The sequence below is a fragment of the Lagopus leucura genome, unplaced genomic scaffold (assembly GCF_019238085.1).
Source record: "Lagopus leucura isolate 7727_CA_CO unplaced genomic scaffold, USGS_WTPT01 Super-Scaffold_100001, whole genome shotgun sequence".
In the NCBI taxonomy this organism is placed as follows: Eukaryota; Metazoa; Chordata; class Aves; order Galliformes; family Phasianidae; genus Lagopus; species Lagopus leucura.
Genome location: NW_024962262.1, coordinates 44680277 through 44703817, shown reverse-complemented (window position 1 = coordinate 44703817; position 23541 = coordinate 44680277). Strand labels below are relative to the sequence as shown.

The following is a 23541-nucleotide window of genomic DNA, read 5'->3' as shown; positions in this document are numbered from 1 at the left end:
GAAGTAAAAGGCCTGTAAGAGCTTGCACAGCGTCAGCCTCCTTGAGGGAGAAGACTATTCTCTCCCACCTCCCTGTTTTCCCCACCCTGTCCACAAAATATCCCACACAAGAATCAAGGATCTAAAGCAGCCGTGCACTAAGCCAACTGATGACATTTCATAGTTTATCATGAATTCTTGAAATTGTTTACCAAGACAGACTAGGTATACACATTCACTTGGACAATTCAGATTATGCACACATGCAGAGCAGTTGCCTGATGTTTTTAAGGAGCTTTTCTTTATATTTCTACCAAACACACAGCTAAATTCTGGCCTGTTATGCACAAGAGATCTAAAAAATTTCCAGTTATTCCCTTTCCAGCCAATGCTGTGCTTTAAGATATATTTGTCTTGCAAATGTTTACATACATTTTTATCTTCAAGGCTCTGGAGAATCTAGGAGAATACTATTTGCCCTCTCCTTTTTTTGTATATAACGGCAATGAGAAACAAAAACTGAAAAATGATCCAGTATCACCCATGTTTCCTCACTTGGCAAGTTTTGAATGGTTGCTTCCAATCATTGGCAATATTGGGGTACCAGTGTAATCACTGAAACATCTACACCTTATTATAACGTTGGTCTTTTTTGGCCTGGAATTGAAGCAACTCCCCTTTTTCTATTCACCTGCTTCTCTATAGACAGGAAGACATTGCAAGGAAAGCAGCCTAAGTACATGCAGAAGAAGCATCAACCAGTATTGATGGGTGAAAGTCCAGAGCTTTCTCAGAATTTTCTGGTGGACTTCATGGAGAAAGACTCAGAAGGGTGAAGTCCCTCTTAGAGCAGTGTCTTCAAGAGGAAAAACCTCATTCCACCTTCTGTTCAGCAAGGAGGAACCTACAAAATGCTAACTCACTCTTTCTTGCCATGTCTGAATAGCAGACAATCACCTGCATTGTCAATAGCTGCATAGAAAGACCTTAAGGAAATGTTTAAAGCCCCTGTTTAAAGACAGCCAAAGGTTAGCTTTAACCTTATGTGCACTCCTTAGATGCTGTTGTTACTCTCCTTAATCCTGTGTTTGGGATGAAAAATAAGACCAATAGAGGATCTGGAGGAAAACAGGTGCTTAGGCAGACGTTGCTTCCCCATGGCATAACTGTAAACCTGTACTACTAGAAGGTTTTTATAGCTCTGAGAGAAACTTATATGTAGCATTTGCACACTTTTGAAGGGACTAATATATATTGATCAATAGCACTGCCTAAACTGCAATACTTTCACATCAACTTCACATCAGTTTACGAGAACCTCTTCCACCTCTTCCATTTTATACAACATATGAAAGGAAAATGATTGATTAAGCCTTGTTGATATATTTTTTTTTTTTTTTTTTTAAGATGCAACTTTAAAAATCAAAACATATAGAAAATTTATTGAAACACTTCTTGCACTGCTGGTAACCGCATCTGTTGTACATGACCGCCAGCTCTCAGAGGAGACAGCTGGACTAATTCTGCTCATTTTGCAAATACAAATGAGAACTGAAGTCATTGGGGTTTTTTTTTTCATTACAACAGTTTTGGAATCAAAAAGCATCAAAGGTGTTTTGGATGATTGTCAAAAGTGAAATGAATTAACATAAAAAATTATTTTGCTTCTTTAATTAAGCAAAGCTGTTTTCTGAAGCTCAGTTTGCAGTTTGGGAACATTTCAATGGCTTGTTAATGAAAAGAACCTTATGTTCTTCCTGCTGTGTATCATTAGATTATCAAAATGATATTTTTCCTCGCCTGATGCGTGAAGTAACTGAAAACCAATTACTTCTGTGATTAAATCTTCTTTTATCACAAATAAAAGGTTCTGAAAACATCTCACATTCTTCTACAGCTTTAAAATCTACACAGCCTATGGCCTTAGAAAGGCAAAGCGTATCAATTTCAAAGGAAAAGTCCACAAATTTAAGTGAACTTTAATCTTAAGCAGCAAGATGAAAAAATGTCTACTTTCAATGTGGGTAAAAAGCACAAGCCACACTGCCTTGCCTCCAAACTCTTACAGAGATGCTCTATATATTTAGCCTGCCTAGCAAATATATCTAGAATTGTTTGTTTGTTGTTTCAGTTTTACAAATGCTTTCGCCTGCTTTTCCACTGTGAACCTCCTTCCTCAACTGATGGAGAGCCCACCTGCCACTCCAAGGTGACCGTTATCCAGCTGAATCAGAGAACAGACGGTGGAAAGGTGTGCAATGATGAACCATGTCCAGAAACAGACCATAAAGTCACTTCTCTCCTGCACCCAGAGTCAAGACTGGAGCCAGCTGCAAAAGCTGTACCACCACTGTAAGAGGAAAATTGATTCTGATGGAAAATACAAGCCTTAAACAGAAAATGTTTGATGTCACTGTCACGTTACCCAGCTAACCTTAAAATTACTAGAGGAAATTGCCATTTGTGGGATAAGAAAGCTGTCAAGAACAAAAACTGGGACTCTGTTATCATTTCCTTAGTAACAGCAAAGATGGTATGGTTCATAATGACAAAATTCCAAGCAGTGTCATTGACTTTCCTGTAAATTAGTTAATGGAGCACTCAGAAATAGTAACGTTTTAGTTCTCAGTGACCTGTGGATCTGTGTCCTCCAGAATCAATCTAAAAGATACGTACTATCTAATTTAGCTTTTTGCTTTTCCTATGTCATTCTACACAGTCCATTCTTTGTGGTTTCAGATTAGGTAAATCAGATAACTAATTTCTGGCAGTCAATTCAATTTTTTTGCTTGTATTGGCAGTCAATTCAAATTTTTTGCTTGTATTGGACAAGGATGTTTTTAAGGATTAAACGGTGACTCAGAGGGCTGGTTTCTGAGTGGTAACAGTTAATTTACAGCAACACCTTTGCATTTAAATCTAAGGTAAACGAACTGGAAGAGTTTGACAATGCCCCGTCCCTGGAGGCGCCCAAGGCCAGGTTCGTTGGTGCCCTGGGCAGCCTGAGCTGGTGGGGGGCAGCCCTGCCCAAGGCAGGAGTTTGGGCTGCTGGGCTCTGAGGTCCCTTCCAACCCAAACTGTTCAGTGATTCTATGAATCTGTGAATGACTAGAGACTACCATACACTGAGGTGTCTATGGGCCACAGAGGTTTATCTTTCCTGGTGGAAATGTGAGTAATCCTGAGACTTACAGACCTGATGCACCTGTCAAATGCACAAATCCAGCAAAAAAAAAAACAAAAACAAACAATGGTCAGTGCCAGACTTTTTTTTCTTTAGCATCTTTAACACCACAGTCAAAGAGACCAATAGTGTGATACAGCCAGCACTTTCATCCCAATAGCTGATGAGTGAGAACCCAAGACACTCAGGATAACACATTTGATCTACAGGACACACAAAAAACACCCCCCAAAATGCTCTTTCTTGGGGGGAAAAAAAACCAAAAACATTTGTGAGCTGCTTTCTTTGTATGAATTGAATCCTAATTAAAATAGAAAACAAATGGGTTCAGTACTGTCCCATACCTTCTAAGATATGAACTTCCTCCACATGGGAATACCTCTAGATCTTATTGCCATCTAAGTTTACAAAAAACATCTTTAATACAATAGCAGCACTTTAAACCATGAGGACATTCGCACTAGTACTAGGATGGATTCAGTTTTTCTCTGCTCTCTAAACTTGCTCATGTTATTCTGCTTTCCTTTGAATGTCCAATCTCATTTCCATTTGTAATCTCAATTATCTTTACACATCTTTTTGTGTTATTGCTTCCCTGGTTTCTCCTCCGCAGCTGAAATTTTCTCCCCCACACACTGACTTCAGTTTCCAGGTTTCCCTTCTTTAATTCTTTTCCCTGTGCTGCTCAGAGTACATCTATTTGCTTCTTTCATCTATGTAATTTTCACATCACTGCCCAATGCAATATCATCTACAAGTTTGTTTCATATCTCATCACTCCTCCTTGATCATCACCATAAAGGATAAACAAATTTTCTGATAGCCTGTAAGGCAAAGAATTTCCATATAATACACCCAAACACTGGTCTCTGTTCACAGTCCTTAAGTTAGCTTTCAGACAATGAACAATTACTACATATAAAACAGTGCCAACTGGCTCACTCAGCACCTAAGTAGATGTTAATGGAAGATGGAAAGAGAGTTGCTATCCCATAACCTTGTAGTCTGGGCAGAATTAATCCCACAGAGATGTACATTCGCATTTCCAAGCAGTCTGGTCTACAGTCCTCTTTAAAGACATTGACAAGAGGCAGGCATTTCTGTGGTAAAATTCGTCAGACTTATTTTAGATATATGTTTTATGATGGGATTAAATTGATCCTTATAAGTGTTGTTTTTTCTCTTCAGTGACTAGGTAGAAAGTGAACAGACAGTCTGGTTCTTGATATCTGTACCTTCTCCCTTCTAGATCTAAAGCTCTTTAGCTTAGAGAAAAATCATGTAAATACTTTTTTCAGGAACACTGGATTAAGAAATGAAAACAAAGTGTGATTCATCTGACCAAATTTGCCCAATGATGCAGACATCTACACCTCAAATAGCTATCACAGATTCCTTTGCTGTCAGTGGAAGAAAGTGCATTCTCGGGATGCAGTGCCTGCCAACTCATCCTATAGTAAGCACTTAAGCACGGATCATGAAGACGTTCCTTCTGATGATGATGGGAAAAAAGGAATGGTTACAGATAACTTGTATTTCTCTTGTATTATACCTCTCTCTCAGTGTAAGCCAGGAGTTTTACACGTAGAAAGGAGCACAGGTCTAACAGCCATATTTACCCTTTGCTCTGCTGTGTCTGAGGCTGACAATCACACTATCACAATCATAATGTGGAAGCATCTAAAGCTAGGACATATGAATCCTGCACTCTGACTAACCTGGCTATGGACAGAAATCACTTTTATGTGCAAGGACCAAGCTGATGGGAGATGGCCTTTTTTCACTCATAAGGATGTATGGGAATCAGAGAGAAAGGAACAAATAACAAAGTATCTAGGGAAGACCAGAGGACAAGGGCAGATTGGATGGGGCCCTGGGCAGCCTGGTCTAATATCAAATGGGGAGGTTGGTGGCCCTGCATGTGGCAGGGGGGTTGGAAATTCATGATCCTTGAGGTCCCTTCCAACCCTGGCCATTCTGTGATTCTGTGATATGCATGACTTAAGAAAAAGTAAAACAGAAGGAGCTATCTACAGCAGGCAAAGAGCAAAATGGAGAAGTACTCCTTAGAAAGGTGAATACCAAGTAGTATTCATGGGACACACACACAAAAATGCCTTTATTTACTGAATAATCTCAGTAAAATCTAGATTACCTAGATTAATCTAATTAATCTACTAGTAGCAGTATTACTACCATGCCTAGGGAACTTGGTCAAGACCCCATTATTGTACAAAGAGTATAAAGAGTAGAAATACTGTCAGTTTGAGTGATGAAATCACAGTGTGGTCTGGAGGGACCCATGGATTACTTCAGAGGGAAAGGGATCTCCCGAACTTGTTGAGTCCAATCTCTCCCATCAGATCAAGTACAGCTCTGAAGTTAGATCAGTTTTCTCGCAGCCTTGCCCAATTCAGCACTGAGTATCTTTAAGAATGGAAATGAAACTCAAATATTTTCAAAAGTTCACTGAAGCATTCAAAAATAACATGATAGGCATGATCGTGGAATCAGCAAGCAGGCTGGAAAATGACTTTTCTTCCAAGTCTGATGATTATGTTTTAATAGCTAGATATTAATTATCCAATCAAAAATTCATAGAAAGGAAAAGGTCAAGCTATCTTGTGTAATTTTAGCTTTGGCAAACGTGACTGGTAGAACCATACATTCAAAACTGCAGCTGAAGATATTTCTTCATTGAAAAGAATATTCTCTTTTCTAATCTACGGTAATACCCTTGTTGGATTTTCCATCTTTCAGAAATCCTTTTAGGATTACAAATATAAGATGAAAAAATGCATAATAATTCTGCTTGCGTAGGGGAAACTTGTTTCATAGGAATCACTCAAAGGTGTGCTTCATTAATGTTTTATAGGTGAATGACAATGCTCCTAACTACTGTGTTGAAAAAAATACAGGACTGTGAGCTTTACTTTGTGAAGTACGCTACAATATATTACTCCTGTATGGGAACTGCTAAGTCACGGCCTGAACCTCTGATTAATCACCTGAGGTGAGCCTTGAGTCAGCCAGAGGAGCACAGCTGAAGGCAATTCACCTGTGCTGCCGGAAGGGGTGGAGCCAGGCTCCCCCCCTCCTGGACCTATTTAAGAGCTGGCTACCAGAGGGGAAGGATCTCTTCTGGAGATCCTCCTCTTTTGGTATCTTCTAGTGAGCTCAACCCAAGGGTAAGCTCTTCTACTTATTCTCTTTTGTGATCCTTGTTTGCTTTTGCCTTACTCTTTTGATTATATTGCAATTATAACATCTTGGTTATACACTCCAAAGAAATGACGTTAGAGAAACAGTCAACGTGCAAGTTTCTTAAAGCAGCACAATATCAGATGCCAATGAAGTATGGTGGCTTTCAAAATACGATATATTTATATTTCTAAGTCCTCAGAAGGACGTGTGTCTTTTTTTGTTCTTTTTTTTTTTTCTTTTTTTTTCTATTCAGCAGACTTTCATGATGTTAGGATGCTTAGGGTATGGTTTAACTCAGTCTGAGTGGCATAAGTAAATTCCTGGAATTTTACAATCTGTAATGAAAACATTTAAAACAAAATTAAATTATTTGCATGGACAGTTTACAGAAATAAATTCCAACACAAGCCATTCTGTGACTCTATGACTCTATGATTATGGATTCTAATCAAAAGGAGAAAATGTTTCTTAATTTGTTCTTGGTGATTTTAATGACCCAGCAGTTATCCAATTTCCAGCATGAATCTTTTGTACAGTACAATTAGGCTTTGTGGTTAGCACACTAATTTAAAAATGTTCTCTAGATAATAAGAAAATAACCTACAGCTTAATGTACCTGAACTCAACAGATGCTGTACAAAAGCATCTAAAATAATGTACCACTCAAACATTCAGCAAAAGTTCAGCATCACTTTAACAAAATTTAAGAGACTCTGGAAAAATATGAATAAGCGTAATCTGATTATTACACTCACAGTGTGACTTACTTCACAGACAGCACAAGTTTATTTACAGGAAAGAATTAAAGCTAGATGCACCAATATGTCTGTGTTTGATAACACAAGCACTTGAAAGCATTACAAATGCACATAAAGTGTTTAGAAACTATAGTTCTCTATATGCTAGGCTACTTCTATCAACTCTATTTTTTTACTCTTGAGTAAACAAAGTAGCTTGTTGGATTTCAGATACCACAGGAAAATTTGTTACTCCTTGAAACAGGGCCAAATTTGCCTCAGGTATTCTTTGGAACATACATAAAAAGAAACTCTGAACTTTTAAAACTATTCTGTTTCTTAAAATTGGTTCTTTTACACCTGTTGATGTACTATGACAAAACTAACTGAAATAGAACATTACCTATATTTGCAGAAAAACAAATACTTATTAAGGAATTTAATAATTACCAAATGCCTAAGCCTAACAAATTGTGTAATACTTGTCATCTTAGATGTATAATACTCACATTATGTACTAGAGCTAGAAAATGACGTATCTGTCACAATGTGGAATGCAAAAATCTATACATTGATCACAGTAATATACTCTGTAATATGAGCATAGACTGGAAAATATTGACCAGTAACATCCACATATTTTTTAAAATATATTTTTAAAATATATTATCTAAATTTGGGTGATGTGCCAGAATACTGAAGATTTTTAATGTGATTTGGTTTTTAATTTTCGGGTTTTAATGTGATTTGGATGAAGAGAGAAGTCTGTTTTTTTTATGTCTGTAATTTAAGATAGTAGGAGTAAGTAAGGAAGGAAGTAGGAGTTTAAGTAAGGGAGATGCTCAAGCTCTGTAATGTTTTTAATGTAAATGAAAAAAAAATATGTATTGGAAGATTATGTATTGGAAATATTATTTCTCTGCATAAAACACTTGAACAATACTGAGCTGAAAAGCACCCTTCAGTTCTTCAACCAACCACTGAAGAACAGCTGATTAAGTAATAAAGTGATAATCTAAGTGACAAAGGCAAGTCTTACTAAGTCGAATTGTTTCTTTCAGCTCATGGAAGTGTGTTTTTCTAAGCAGAGCTGGAGATGAGCTGCACACTTCTGTTCAACACGCTCTCTGAAGCCATTTTAAATTTAAACTCTTAGTCATATACTGAACTGCTACTACTGAAGTGTAATGGTAGTCTTGCTTGTATGATTGTCTCAATGCATGCACATAAAGACTAAATATTAATGATATTAATGATGCAGAACTGTTTTGAGTCTGTAATGTGAACTGTAAAGCCTCAAACGAGCCTCTTCCTTCTCCTAGCAATAAATTAACCTGGGCTTGGTAATCATTTTGCATTCAGTGGTTCATTTATTAAGCTAATAAAACGTAGAAACCTACACAAACCACGTTCAGATTTGGGAGTTAAAAAAGCCAACAGACTAACACTGTCAAAAAGACAAAAGCTGCTGAAAAAAAGTGACAGGTATACAAATGTGAATTTCAGGTAAAATCACTTCTGAAGAGGTGAGTTAGAAAAACGTGCCAATGGACTACAGAAAGCAGGAATTCATATAAAGGGGTCTTCATTACAAAACTGTATATAATCCAGATTACATGAGATTTGGTGGCTGGACTCCTACATTTCATCATGTCTGAAAAATATGCAGCAGTTCACAGTCCAGGACTGGATGTAAACATATCAATATTCGTTTAACAACCCCAGTTTTCAACCAAGTGTGAACTAGTGTTGCCAACTGCAAAAAGTCACCAAAGCAACTTGTTGCCTAGGGCTAATGCAAGACAATGAGAACAGCAGGCAGTCTTTTGTTTAAAAGCATGAAGGCGTCAGCCACAGAAACAATGCAAAAATATTCGGGAAAAGGATTCTCAAAGCTCATCTAAGATTAGATTAGGGACACAAAGAGTGAATAATTTATAACGAGGAATGACATTAGCTAAGATATGACATGCCAAAAGACAAAGTTACAAGCTAGGAAAAGTCTTCATCAGTGTCTTGCAGTGTCTCAGAAAACAAGCCAAAAGACTCCCAGATTAAAACAAAAGATTTATTTTCCCTTGGAGCACTGATCCCCAAAAAACAAAGCAAAACAAACAAAAAAATCCAACAACAAATCTATGTTCTTGGTCATTATTCAAACCCCTTGAGGCAGCTCCATTAGAGAATGACTTGTCTGTGCCATACAAAGATGGCATACCCATAAAGTAACACACTACAAACTGGATGCAATTTGACAATGCGTTCAGTCTGTTTTCAATGATGTCCTGAACTTATACCTATCATTAAGCTGGACAGGAAGCATTGTTAAACCAACAGCAAATTCAATGCAAAAGACTGCAGTCAGATATTTGTAGCACTGCTAAGGTGCAGAATGGCATCTGTGATGGATGGGTTGCTGCAAGGTGACATCTCGCTTGGAAGAAAACTGAAAGCAGGAAGATCTGCATGCTACAGCCTGATGCCATAGAAACTGGATGAAGTTGATGTGTATTGGGTAGTATTCATTTCACCTGATTTTAATAAAACCTCCATAGTATATGCATTATAGTTTAGCATTTCAGAAGTGGCTAGAAGCAGTGACATATGCAATTACTGCAAGATTTAAATCTGTATGAGAATGTACATAAAATGTGATATTATCAAAGCATTCCAGACTTGTGCCTTATTTTCAATGTAGCCTGTAGCACATTCAAGCCTGCTCCTCCCCACAGACCCTCCACACCCCTTTCCTCCAGCAAAGATGTGCACTATTCTTCCCTCACCTCAGCCTTGAGCTACTGCAGTGCAGATGCCTCAACTCAACAACATACTGAGCTAATACGGGTGGGGTGTGGGGGAGCTTGGGGCTCCAGGACAGAGTTATGCTGAAACAGAGCAACCCATAACCCAAAATAAGCACAAAACTTGTCCTCTTCAGCTCCTATGCAGTGAAGTTACCAGGGAAAAGGTTCCAACTCTTCCCACTCAGGTAACAATATGTACAAGACTACCTCTTCCTCACAAATGAACCACTTGCCCCTTTTCCGAAAGGATTAATAATATTGTGACTTAAGTACCTTCACATAGCTATTTAAACAGTGTTAAATGATTCTCCTGAATCTCTTGAATGTTAAAAGATTCTCTCTACTGCTGAAGGATGGGTGACTCAGTGCTGCAGAGAAACACCGTGAGAACACCTTCCATCCCAAATCCTCCCTTTGGGAAGACTCAGTTTCTTGTAAATAATACTAAGCAGCAGAAAGGGATATAAATTTCAGGTTCAAGATGTAATTGCTGAAGTAATTCTCTAAGACCACCCTAAAATGTTCCTGACATTCCTGATGTATCCACGTTTTAATTTTTACAATTTATCCAATTTTGTAAACTGGGACTAATAAATAGGAAGAAGTTTGATAGTCAGAACATGTTTCGTACAGGTGCACTCAGTTGTGCCTTTCAGCTTCAGTTCCAAATGGATATTTGCTGCATGAGTTGTTGAGAGATACCTGACATGAAGACCAACATGACTTTTCAGATTTCTGCCGAGCTGCATTATATGCTCTATGCTTTGTCTTGCCCTTTGAAAGGATATAGTTGCTGTTCCTGTGCTCTCTCCCAGTTTTTATTATATTATATGTGCAGTGGATTGACATCTATTCAATAATATTTCTAAAATAGGAAGCCTTTCCCTAATGACACATTTAAAATGCATCTATCAAAATAGTAGGTAGTTATCAAACGAGGTGCGTATGACTCTCAATGAGCATGTCTTACTGTCTTATTTTCTAGAAGCTAATATTAGCCTTGCTAAAATATATAAAAGTTTACTTTGGACAAGAACCAGATAGATAAAGTAATATATTATAAATAAATAATAGGCATTCTTATATTATAAATAAAATAGGCAAATAGCCTAATCTAAATCTCCACACACTTATTACATGTAACTGTGCAGCTTTTGTTGCCAATGTTTTTGCTTCTTTAGCAGTTAATGTTTTCCAAGCATTCTCTGCTTGTAGTATATTTTTGTCAGGAACATTTAGGTTCGGGGTTGAAGATCACTGTTTTATTCTTACAGTGAAATTAAATCATGTTTCTTCAAAGAAAGCTTTTGAAGTGTTTCTTATATACTGTGGAGAGTACAGATTGACAGCACAGTGATCCTCTCCACTATTCTTATGATCAGCAGCTGTTATCCTATTTTTATCAGCAACTTCATTACTCCAAGAATTGCTTTTGCAGAATGTGAATGCTGCTGATGAGATCATTCCACATGAGCAGACTTCTCCTTATGAATTTCTACACACAGGCACCAAAAATCTCACTTCAAGAAGTAACCCACTGCAAAGCCATCCTTCCCCCACACAACCCTTTTCTTCTTTCCACTCACGATCCAGACAAGCACAGCCAACTCAGGACATCAATGGACGCTTTTTCAGGCACCTTTATGTTATCCCACTCAGAGCCTCAAGCACTCTCCCTATAGCCCTTGGTGAGCTCCACAAAACCATAGGATGCCACTACTGCATACGAAGCCCAGTATGAGTGCTCAGAAATGGTCTTCCCATAGCTGATGAAATGTCATATATCATTGCTTTTAGATTCAAATGAAAAGACAAGTTTCCAAGGCAGACAATGGCACTTGGAGTTCTATTGATTCCTGTGCCTCTAGATGCATAAATAAGGAAGATCCTGACTCAGTTTTGCTCCTCTGAACTACACGCGTCCTTTCAACATTCACAATAAGGACTTGCTATGTTCCCAGATAATGCTCTCATTTACGACATTAGGCAGCATGAACTGTGGCCTCAGTGCCAAACTGTCCCCCAATAAATATTAACAAATGATGGAAAAATATGATGAAATTCTATTGCTTTGAGGGTAAGAAGAAAGGGGATGCTTCAGCCTCTTACAGACTTCACTGGAAGCTGTGACAGGGAAATTTCATTCCTAGGCATGTGCATGGGATTACAGTCTGGTCTGTCAGACTGCATCAGTGACTCCACCCTCACAGCATGATGTGCTGCATGCTTTCACTAATGGTCTTGAGCACCACTGTTATATGATCTCAACAAAGAACTTCAGAATTGAGTTGGTTGTCAATGGATAAATTAATATGGAATAATATAAATTTCTCATAGATGCGTGTATTTTAGAAGTATGATACATATACTATGAATATGAAGAGTGAGAAAGCAGAACAGTAAATTCACCCAACTGTTTTATAGTTCTCATTTCTTGTATTTTGAATAATCATTATTCCAGTTTCGATCAAGAACAAAAAATAGATGTACATACATGAGATACTCATGAAACATACACATTTATAGCTTTGTTTTTATCTAACATAGGACTGGGCCCATCCTTGATGCACCTACCAATAAAACCTGAAGAAGGAGGGTTGGGCTGTATTTTCTCTTTAGTGTTCTCCTGAATGATGTCCCAGAGCTGCCATATAAACTTTGGATGGAGAATGTAAAAAGGCTGGTTTGGATTCTTCCTGCGATGCTGTACATAGGGAGTGAACAGATTGTAGTCCGGCTTCTTATACCACTGGGAAGAAAAAAGCAAGAACTTTCTTAAATCTTATGTTATCCAATGTATTTTGAATGCTATACGAGAAACAATGTGAATGAGCTTGAATGCCCTGGAGGCACTCAAGGCCAAGCTGTATGAGGCCCTGGACACCTGAGCTGGTAGAGAGCAGCCCTGCCTATGGCAGAGAGTTGGGACTGCATGGGCTTTGAGGCCCATTCTAATTCAAGTCATTAGTGATTCTATGAAGGCAGCTGGCATTGGTGAACATTTGTCCTAGAAATCCTCATTCTGGGCCACTCTTCTGCCTTTTTTCACACAGAGACATCCAATAATCAACTAAGTGCAGCAGGACAAGCCAACCCCGACTCCCACTCAAGCCCACAAGGCACATCAAACATCAGCAAGTGAAGCAGCCCTGTGACAGCCTATGCAAGAAGCAGGCAGTTTCTGGCATCTGCTGCCATGGGAGTTGAGCAGATGAAGGTTTCTTCCTACTTACAGCCTGCTCAGCTCCCAGCTCCCCCTGCCAAGAACCATCAGATCAACTGGTCCACTGGAGCTGCAGCACTTGCCTAGGCAGAGGCTCTCCAAGTGACAACCAGACGAACGTTGGCTGCTCTCAGCGAGGAGCACAGATGGCTGTGGGGGAGCAGACGCAAAGGGGAACTGGTAGAGGGAGGCCTGGGACACAGGGAAAGCACCAAGAGAAATTGTTACTGAGGTGCTGTATTTCGTCTGGGAAGGTGGGAAAAGAAGGATGCAATTTGTTACCTTTCTTGATAAAGCCTCTTTCTGAGATCTAGCAATATCCCTCCTTTGCAAATATACAGAAAATTCACTGCCACATAAAAATAGTAGCATACCTTACCGAAAAAAATCCACACCATTCATCTATTCTAGTATCTCAGAGGAAGCCACTCTAGTACAAGTTTGGCCAGTTCAGGCATAAGTAGTGAACCCTGCTCCTCAGAGAATGACTTTGAGGTTCACTGTGGTGAGAAACAGGGAGACAGGAGTACTAAATAGACAAATTTTGCCCAGTATTTTGGGACTGACTGGGAAGAAAGGAACAAGGAGACATCTTACCACGTTCAAATTCGCAGAGTAGGGCGCAGGATCCCAGGCTACTAAGATAACATCTTTGTACAAGGAGCTGTCGACAAAGTGATGGTTTGGGTTGGTGAGAATCTGCAAATACATGTGTAAAAAAAATGCAGTTAAAAGCAAATGGGACCCAGTAATAGGGCAAAACCCTACCCTAAAATAAACAGTCCTCCCCACTCTGCTCTTTGTTCTAATTTAATTTGACTTTAAGCAACTTGTTCTATTATATATATATACATATATATGTATATAGACCCTTTTATACATAATACCCAAAAATAGGGTTGTTTTTATACATACATATATATACATATATATATATATACACACATATATACATACAAAGAGCCTAGCCATAAACAGCACTATGACAGTTTGAAGTAGCAGTACTCTGAGTTACTCTCCATCTGTGATGTGATGAGACCACTTGAGATTCTGCATAATTGTACATCAGCACTACTGCGTGTTCCGGAACATTACAATGAAAGCTACGATATTTCACATTGCCTGCAGGATCCTCTTTTTGGACACAGACTAGCTTTCTTTGAAGAGCTGCAGCCCCAAAGAATACCCTTGTCTTTGTATTTTTCTTTTATTCTCCCCCCCATTGGTTGTTTTCTCATTTCAACAGCAGCACAGTGTCATGTGAAGTACCTCTGAAAAGGAAAATTAAACCATGACAGTAAAAGCTCGTATACCAAGAAAAAGAATTCCAGGAATAGACGTGTGATAGTACTATTTTTGAAGTAACTGTGATATTGCTCTAATCTACTGCACTCTCATAGCTTCATCCCACCTTTTCTAGTACTCTGCTTGATCCTCCCACCCCGATGGAGGCTTCCCTTCCACTTCTGCTGGCTTCTTACCCAGACTCTCTGTGTCTAACCAGATCTCTCTGAGCTCTGGTGCATCCAACCCAATGGAAGGACTGAACTGAATGATTTCTGCACTGGTTGATGCAGCATGAATTTAGCTCCAGCTGTTAAACTAATCAACATTCCAGACAAATTCATACTAATTTTCATTTCCCTTTAGGATCCAATGAGCCATATTTGATTATGCATATTTTTCTTCAGAAAAATAATATTGTTGCCATAGCAATATTCTTTCTACCATAAACTTTGAGCTTAATGACTTTGCACCAGCCTTCTACAATAAGAACAGAATTAGTCTTGCTGCCATCAGCATCCCTAACTCCATTTCTCAGAGCAGTTTTTGCCTGAGAACATAAACTTCTTTTATAAGACTACAGAGTAAGCATACCAAAAGGTCAAGCTTTTTAAAGCTCAGTTCTACAGTTATCACACAAAGGAGCTCTGCTTGCCTTTCAGCAAGCAAGAGTCCTTCAGAGGTGTTGTCCATAGAAATTTCACTCTTAGTGAACATGCATTCATATGTATGAGATGAATTTCCTCTGGAATAACAATATGTGTTGTGCTTGCACTGGCTTCCTTCACATCCTTTGGGTTTTCATAGCAGGGAATGTGAGGGAAGGAGAGGGCCACAACAGCCTTTTAATCAACTGAATGAAGGAATTTCCTACAGTAAGGAGAGAAGGAGGATCAGAAAACCAGTATGGATTACACATCTTCAGTACTGGTAAGGAAAGCCAGTTCTATTAAGTGACCTGTGCAAATTTCTCTCCTGGCAGGGAAAGGCCAGTTTCTCAGCACGAAGCTTCTGACCTCTCTGAAGGAACAGAAAGGTGATGGGAATACAAATGTTTGCAAGGAAGCTGTGTGAGATGACTGGAGAAGCAAAGCTCAAATCACTCCCTGCAGGCATTTTTCTCTTTCTCTGTAAGGTCCATAGTTAGACTAGTCAACTAAATCAAGTTTCTAAGCTCTTCTTCTTGCTTTGGGACAGGGGCTTAGGCATGGTCAATAATTAGGATGTTTTGGCAGAAAGTAACCCAAAGCAAAATGAAGAACAGATGGGGAAAAAAAAACCCCAAAAACACAGTTGAGATAAACGACACTAAGATGTACATCAGTTACATCAGCACTCTCCAATATATTACTAAACCCAGAGTAAGATTTTATGTTCTTCACCATGAATCAGCACATACACAAAATGCTGTGCGGCCAGCCGTACCCTTGGCACTAAGTAAACTCGCCATATCAGTATTTTATAAAGCTCTTAGCAATTCTGTTATTACACTTCGGCTGCATTTCATAAAGATGAAAGACATTTAGTTTGCCCAAGGCAACAGTTTTTCAAAATTAAAAAAAATACAACCATCAGGTGTCACTATAGCTCAATGCATGCTTCATTTGTTGACACTGATGTGCTAAAAATCCCATTTTCTATTTCTATTCAGATGAACAAACTCATCTCAGGTGTAACATCCAGTGGATACAGAAGTTTTTCACTAGATTGCTCCAAATTTTTAAAGAACAATGGCTGTCAGACAAATCAGTCCTCATCCTCTTCACCTTTCAGTGAGGAAATAATTGGGGAACAGGAGAAAAGAACAAAGCTTTGGGATTCCCACAGATCAGGTTTTATGAAGATCCTGGAAGTGGTGTGGCAAAATTCTTTGTTACTGAGGACTGTGGCATCCTGCACAGCCTGAAGAGGTGCAGAACACATGAGAAGCTCTGCAAACCAATTCCTTGCAACACGGATAACAAGTAACTACTGCAATCATTCTGAACTGACGGCTTGTGTCAACATCACTGTAAGGGAGAACTTTTACCTGTTCTATATCATGACTGTTAAATTACTAGCTGTTTCCCAGACTACCCAACATTTTCTCAGAAGTCATTAATTTAATGTCGTATCATGCAAAAGCGACACTGACTTGAATTCACAGAAGGAAGAGCTTACCTGAGAGTTAATGATTCGCATCGTCGTTTTATTTCCAACATCTTTTTCATAGCCACGTGTTGGAGCAGAATTAAATCTTAGAACAGCATCATGAGAATCTGGGAGCACAAATATTGGGGTCATTTTTATTTTTCTTAATGGGACTGAACATTAAAATAAAACAAATTATCTCAACTAATGTAAAACTTGCACATTTCTCCTGATCTTGCTATTCTAAGGATTACAAACATTCTGCTACAAGCAAACAAAAATCCACTTGCATCTGCCATACATTATTATCCACTGGAAAAAAAAATCACCATTTGTAAATTTAGCTTTCAATACTTAAAAATGTTTATTTGATAAAATTCACATAGAAAGGTTATCAGTACATCCAGCACACACAGTCACTTGCTATCTCTATTGTAAAATTTACAGTTAATCATAGAATCACAGAATGGCCTGGGTTGAAAAGGACCACAATGATCAGTGAGTTTCAACCCCCCTGCTATGTGCAGGGTCACCAGCCACCAGACCAGGTTGACCAGAGCCACAGCCAGCCTGGCCTTGAATGCCTCCAGGGATGGAGAATCCACAACCTCCTTGGCCAACCTGTTCCAGTGCGTCATTATCCTCTGTGTGACGCAGTGGAATAGGTTGCCCAAGGAGGTTGTGGAGACTTCTTCCATGTTGCTATGCAGGAGCCCCACACACCCCAACACCTAACTTCCATCTGCCTAAACATAATTATCTTGATTGTGGAGAAGCTAGAAGACACTAAGTCAATAGAAGTGGCAAGTACTCCGCATTTCTAGAGATGTAAAAGAAAAACAAAAGCCCTTTATACCCGAAATCTGCTTATTAATTTAAAATATAAATAAATTCGGACAACTTTTTGACTATCTTTTGAGTGAGAAATTGGTTTAGGAAATGGAAACTGTATGGTTTCACAACTTAACTCAGAGACAGTGTACTGCATTTCCGAGATTGTTCACTCTGTTTTTTTCATATCATGATGAAAAAAACATTTCCTTGTTCAGAAAGAATTTGATCAGGATGCAGTCAAACACTGATGACAATTGCTTTTAAATTAAGTGATTTTAATCTTAGTAAGTAGTCAAAAATAACTATTTCAAAGTTGCCAAAAGTTTGAGATGAGATCATAGATCCCCACTACCTTCTGATTTTGCCAAAATAACTGTGTCTCCCATTTAGTAGCATGATCATGTTGGGAGTATTTGTGGTATCGCATGTATTTCCACACTTGGTGTCCCTTACCCCATATTTCTCTCCTAATGAAACTAAAGGAAACATCAGTATTTTTGTCTGCATTTCTAATAGGAACACAGAAGAGGGAGCTAAAGGCCTATGAAGAGAATGATCCTGCACTGCTCCTTTCCTACACCTACATCTTTCTTTCAGGAGAGTAAACAGCAAGAGCCTTTGTCTATAGCAACTTCATCAAACAAGGCAGTACAACACACAGCCTCCAAACCAGAATTCACACGCAGGGTGTTTCTCCCCACTCCCCAGTGAGACAGTCTTCCCCGTGCCTCTGTGGACACTGAAAAGACTTCCAAGGAGTCACAGTGACCACAAGGACCTGTGCGTCTGATGGCAGTCAGTCAGGCCCCACAGTTTGGAGCTGAATTCTCTGTTCAATCAGTTGTACCTGCTCAAAGCCTGCACAACATTTACGAAAATCTTTTGTGAATCTTGTTGCCCCACACACTCTCCTGTCAAGCAAGCAGGCAGGAGATGAAAAACATCAGCGTAGGCCTTACACAGCAGCATCTCTTCCTTTTAGGCAGCATCAGAATCATTTCCAATTAAACCAAAAGTTCTTCTGCAGTGAATGGCATAAGCTTTCCATGCCCTGAGTTTTTATGACGGAATGGAAACACAGGAGCAAGAGGATCCCAAATCCCACACCTGGGCTGTACCCAAGCACATGCATGCCACGACGCATGCTGCTTTAATGCAAGTCACAGCGTGCTATGGACTCTCCAGTACATCACCCATTTGTACTGGCATAAACTGGATGCAGTGGGAAACACTTGATAAAAGGAAATTTTGTTTCAGTCTACAATAACACACTGGAGAATGGTCAACATGCAAAGCTACCTCACTCCAGAGATTTCTAAATCAGTGGAGCCTTCCACTGCAGTGAAATAATGGATTACCCTAGTTTGACTTCTGACTTTTGCTGTAGGACATCAGGGCACCTGGGTTGTGCTGGAAGCCTACTAGAGTAGTTTGATAATGATAGCAGCTCTAAAGTATCTCAAAGATTTAAAGGATGCCCATCTGTGTCAAAGAGATGATACAGCGCGATGAAGCAGGTATTGGAATGTGAAGTTGTGGAAGATCGGAGGATTAAAGTGCACATCAAAAGGTTTCTACAGTGCTAAAGGAGATAATTCCTCCTGCTCCAGAAGCAAAACCTGAGACATCCATCTCATCCTTCTTTCAGTGCTCTTAGCACACTGCATATATAGCACTAAAATGAAATACTGGGATTTTAATACAACTTGTAACACCCAATTTGGGGGGAAAAAAAGCTAACAACAAAAAAAGGCAAAACAAGAACTGAGCCCAGTTTGTTTTATGGCTCCCCAATTCTCTTTTGAATAGCCAACACAAAACCCTCTGCTTTAAGCAAGGAATTGTATAATGTTGACATCTCAATGACTCACTGCAGCAATGGAGAAACAATGGGAAGAGATACTTGAACTCATTTAAATTCACACTTAGAAAAGAGGTCAGGAGACTTGATCTTGAAGAATGGAGTTATTGAAGGGCCTGAATTCTATTTGCTTGTGAGCTGTAAACATGCAGGAGATTAAGATTATGCTCAATTGCTTCTTGGCACAGAGACAAAGTTTAGCCCGGAACAGTAAAGCCACAAGCAGTTTCCTGATGAGTCACGCCAAAATATGGACAGGTACAACACAGCTTTTTGGAATAGAATCTGAAAGTGGCTCTAATCTGAAGAACTAAATACAGTTTGCAGCAAAATGTCAAATATGGCAAAACTGATGAAACTGGTGCCTCCTTTATACTACAAGCTGTAATATTACAAGAAGTAATCATTATTTTCTTTAAATCAAATTAGGACTTCAGGCTGGATTTTCCTTTCAGTTATACTATTCTGAAAGGGAGCTTCACTCAGCTTCACTGAGATCTGTATGCTCACACTCACATAATGCTGGTAAGAGAGATTAATCAGATCCTTTAGAGGCCAGTGCTTGAGAAGTATAAATCTTTTGAAAGACAAACGTGAATATGCATGTGTACATACTTATGCACATGAACAGATGTATTTCACCCACCTATTTCATCCCCTAGAGAGGAGTTCAGTATTGCACCAGCAGACATAACTACGGCACAACTCCCAAAGCCATGTGTATACAATTTGCCCAGTGGAATCTGAGGAACGTGCTTCTCCCATCCAAGAGTGGAGAAGGGAGCTTCCTTGCCATCTATTGTTCTCACATTCACCCTTTCTTTCAGCTCGCAGAAAAGCTGGTCGCCTGTCAGCTTCGAGTTTCGTTTCCCTTTGAAACGCACACCATGCTTATTGGTGCTCAAATAATCTTTCATCGCCTTCTGCAGTCGAGGGTTTAGCATCTTGGAAGAGACATCTCCTTTCCAAAGCTTGTAAAGAAAGGATTTCGACATTGTAGAATACAGCCCATCCCAGTCATCAGATTCATCAAGCATCTGGCTTCTTCTGTGCTTTGTGCTCCTTCTCCTCATTCTCCTCTGACGGCCCCAGTTGTTCTGTAAAATATTTTCTTTTGGATTATCCTCACTGGCTGAGATGAATTTTGCTACCTCCTGAAAGTTGCTGTGTGACATAGGCTGACCAGCAGCGAATAAATAATCATCATTCACTTGGTAGAAAGCACTTTCTGATTTTCGTCCTACCTGTGATGGAAAAAACTCGTCTTCGCTTCTAAAGGCATCTTCCAAATCAGTCCATTTCTTAATACTTCCAGTCTCTGATTTAAATGCGTCTAAAAGATCTTCATTAAGGAGTACCTCATTCCCATCAATGGCTTCAGAGAATGAAGGATCATGTATGGCTCCCATGATGACTCTCTGCTTGCCCTGTAGGGGCAGGAGCCTCTTCGTTTCAATGTAAGAAAAGGAACTGGGAACTGGCTCAGCACTGTTGCTGTCTGTGAAATAGATGAAGATCACTAGAAAAAGCAGACCCCATGCAAAGATTCCAAACAGCATGAGTTGTTTCCATTGCTTCAAGTTAGGTTTCATGGCAATGCCTTTACCAGCTCCTCTGTGCCTTGAAGTACTGGCGAAGGAGAACGACACCTGTAAACATCAAATATTGATCAGGAATGGCTTTAAAAATAGATACAAATCAGAAATAACTTCACAAGCTTTGACAGAAGGTGCAGAATTAATCTCTAAGTTGTAGCACAGAGCACTCAGATGCAGGAACAAACTCCAGAGCCCACAGACACTGTAGGAGTGACAGGCTTTGGCTGTAACCACACAGTGACAGCTGCTAGCTACAAAAGAAGCTGGTGGCCAGTTTCTACAGTAACACTGGATCCTGCCTTCAGGGAGATCATGTGCCTGCCTGCCTCTGTTGAACAGAACATACCATTAGAAAAGCAAAACCAAAACCCGTGTCTGGCTGCATGCACAGTGGGGAGAATATAAACTGTCTACTCTTTTGCACCAGGCAGGGAGCACAAATTCATCTGGACAGTCCTCCCCTGCCCACACCCCTGAAGTGGCACAGTACTCTGTGGATATCAGAGGGGGAGCAGGGAAGAGCATCACACCAGCAGTTCAGGAGCCTTTTCTTAGCTGCTGTGAACTGACACAGTCTCAGTGAGCAAAATCCTCTTCTGGGGAGCGCAGCCCAGGATTGCACCCAAATAAGCAAAGTGCTGTTTGGATGCTCTGCTTGGATGATGTGCATGCCCTGAAGTGATATGAAAGAGTTCTTCACATCAAAGCTTGAGGAGTTAGTGTTTTCCAAACAGGGTGCAGACTGGCACCTCCAGCTAAATACATGCCTTTAGGATAACGATGGAGATTTACATAAGGAGGGTGGGGAGGAATGTCAGACCTAGACTTGGAAATCTGTGCTCCACTAATACCAGGGATTTTGGACAGCTTGTGTATTAATGGAGGGTTGTGTTGTCCAAAATGAGATCAAGTCTGAGCAAAGGGGCTTGGTTCCAAGGGAAATAAACTAATGCAATGCTGGACTATCACACACACCATGCCCTTACACAAACCCACTTGTGTAATGAAGTGCTGTTTGTGGGCTTTGGGGGCAAAACCAGCTGAAGAAAGTCTGTCCCTCCCTTACCATAATCCTTATCATTTCCCCCACCCCCCTGCCCCTGCACCATACTCATCATCAGCCACACTTTTAACACCACAGTGTAACTAACTCTGTATTCTACTTAGTGACACATGGCTTAGCTAATACAGTTTAAAAACAAGCCCCCTTTTTCTGGAGTTTTGTTCCTAACCCCATTTGCTCCAATGACCAATGGTGCCACTTAAAAGCCACTTGTGCAAGCCAGCTGTGGTCAGAAAAGGAGAAGTGGAGCAGCGGATTTCAATAGCAGCCTGCACTGCAGGAGCACACATCGCATTAAACCCCACCCAAACACCACACATGGCTTCATGCACCTCTGATAACACCTTGGCTGGTTACACCTCACAGCCAGGAGGGACCAAACACATGATCACTGCACACTGCCACCTTTCCTCAAGCTGCTGAAGTATGTCATAGCTGAGTGTCAAGCTTAGAATGAAGGCTGTGTTCTCACATCGGAAAGAAATCAGCGGTGATGTTGGGGCAAGGTGTCCTCAGCCCTGCTCCTTATTCTTGCTCCATAGCCCTGCCATCTCGTATAACACCGCTGTGCACAGAGCTATGCGCAGCACCGCCTGTCCCAATACACTGATACAGCAGGGGTAGAGAGCTGAGGGAATGCATATTAAAAGTTGCTTTTTATAGGAAAAAAAATTAAAAAATGGGTCAGCCCCTTTATCCATGTCACTGCAGTCACACACAGTTGTTCCAGCACAGACCAGGAGATCACCTACCACAGTGCAGAGACGAGAACAGATCGCAGGTAGTATGAGCAAAAATACTTCAGACCAGCATTTCTGCTGACCCCTCTGGAACGCGAGGCCACAGCATCACATTTCTAAGACAGGCTATATTAAAAATCAAGGCAAAGTTTAGAACACTGGGGGATTTAAACAAAAAAACAAAAAAACAAAAAAAAAAAGCAAGCTAACTTTGGGACTTACAGCATTGTCCAGAGAAGATTCAGTGTCACACTTGGGTGACTAAATTTAATCCCCAATACGCTGAAAGAAACATTCATGAATACGATAACCCCGTGCCTCTGCACACGTTTGGCTCAGCTCACGGGAACTACATGGAAAGAAAAAGCTATTACTCCAACTGACCCATTTCCTAGCTGCATTCTGCTGTTGCTGCCGCAAGATCATTCTCTGCAGGACCCCGACAATCCCTCCCTCTCCCCCCGCTTCCAATTTTAAATCACTCCAGGCGATGTCCTGTGGGAGCCCACTCACAGCATATGACTGTGTGCAACTTCAGTCTGCCCTGAAGTTATTGCGACCAGCCCACTCATCAGCGTTCAGATGTTTTGCATTTTTAAAGCTGCATTCTTCGCCTGTCTGAACTGCTTTCATCCCTTTTTATCATTTTCCCTGCTGTGTTTCCCCAGCACTTTTCAACACGTGGCTTCCAAACCGCTGTGTAAGTTGGTCTGTGCTCAGTCAGATGTTTCTCCTGCTGAATTCACATTTCTCACCGGATCTGCAAAGGAAGCATCTTGCAGAATCTTTCTAACAGACAAGCTTGTAGGAAGTAGAAGCGACAAAGGAAGAAGTCACTAATACCTTCCACTGACACACGCAACAAGCTTAAGCACAATTCAAGCACAAACCTTAACAAAA

General features: G+C 40.1%; 2 protein-coding genes across 5 annotated transcripts in view; one reads left to right on the top strand and one right to left on the bottom strand.

Annotated features, from left to right (window-relative positions):
- Positions 1 to 2335, top strand: part of LOC122178190 (pinopsin-like) — a 73473-nt gene extending 71138 nt beyond the window's left edge. Inside the window, exon 4 of the mRNA XM_042868213.1 lies at positions 2111 to 2335. Coding sequence (XP_042724147.1) covers positions 2111 to 2335 — 225 coding nt within the window. The remainder of the gene's footprint in view (positions 1 to 2110) is intronic.
- ST6GAL2 (ST6 beta-galactoside alpha-2,6-sialyltransferase 2) overlaps positions 1 to 23541 on the bottom strand; it is a 50834-nt gene that overhangs the window by 5036 nt on the left and 22257 nt on the right. For 2 of the 4 annotated variants that reach the window (XM_042868211.1, XM_042868210.1), the window contains exons 2-5: positions 19887 to 20889; positions 16576 to 16673; positions 13729 to 13830; positions 12483 to 12657 (exon numbers count right to left, since the gene is read on the bottom strand). In XM_042868211.1, the coding sequence (XP_042724145.1) occupies positions 12483 to 12657; positions 13729 to 13830; positions 16576 to 16673; positions 19887 to 20832 (1321 nt within the window). In that variant the 5' untranslated portion in view covers positions 20833 to 20889. Of the gene's footprint in view, positions 1 to 12482; positions 12658 to 13728; positions 13831 to 16575; positions 16674 to 19886; positions 20890 to 22653; positions 22768 to 22863; positions 22909 to 23541 lie in introns of those variants that run through there. The other 2 variants (XM_042868209.1, XM_042868212.1) reach the window with 2 other exon arrangements.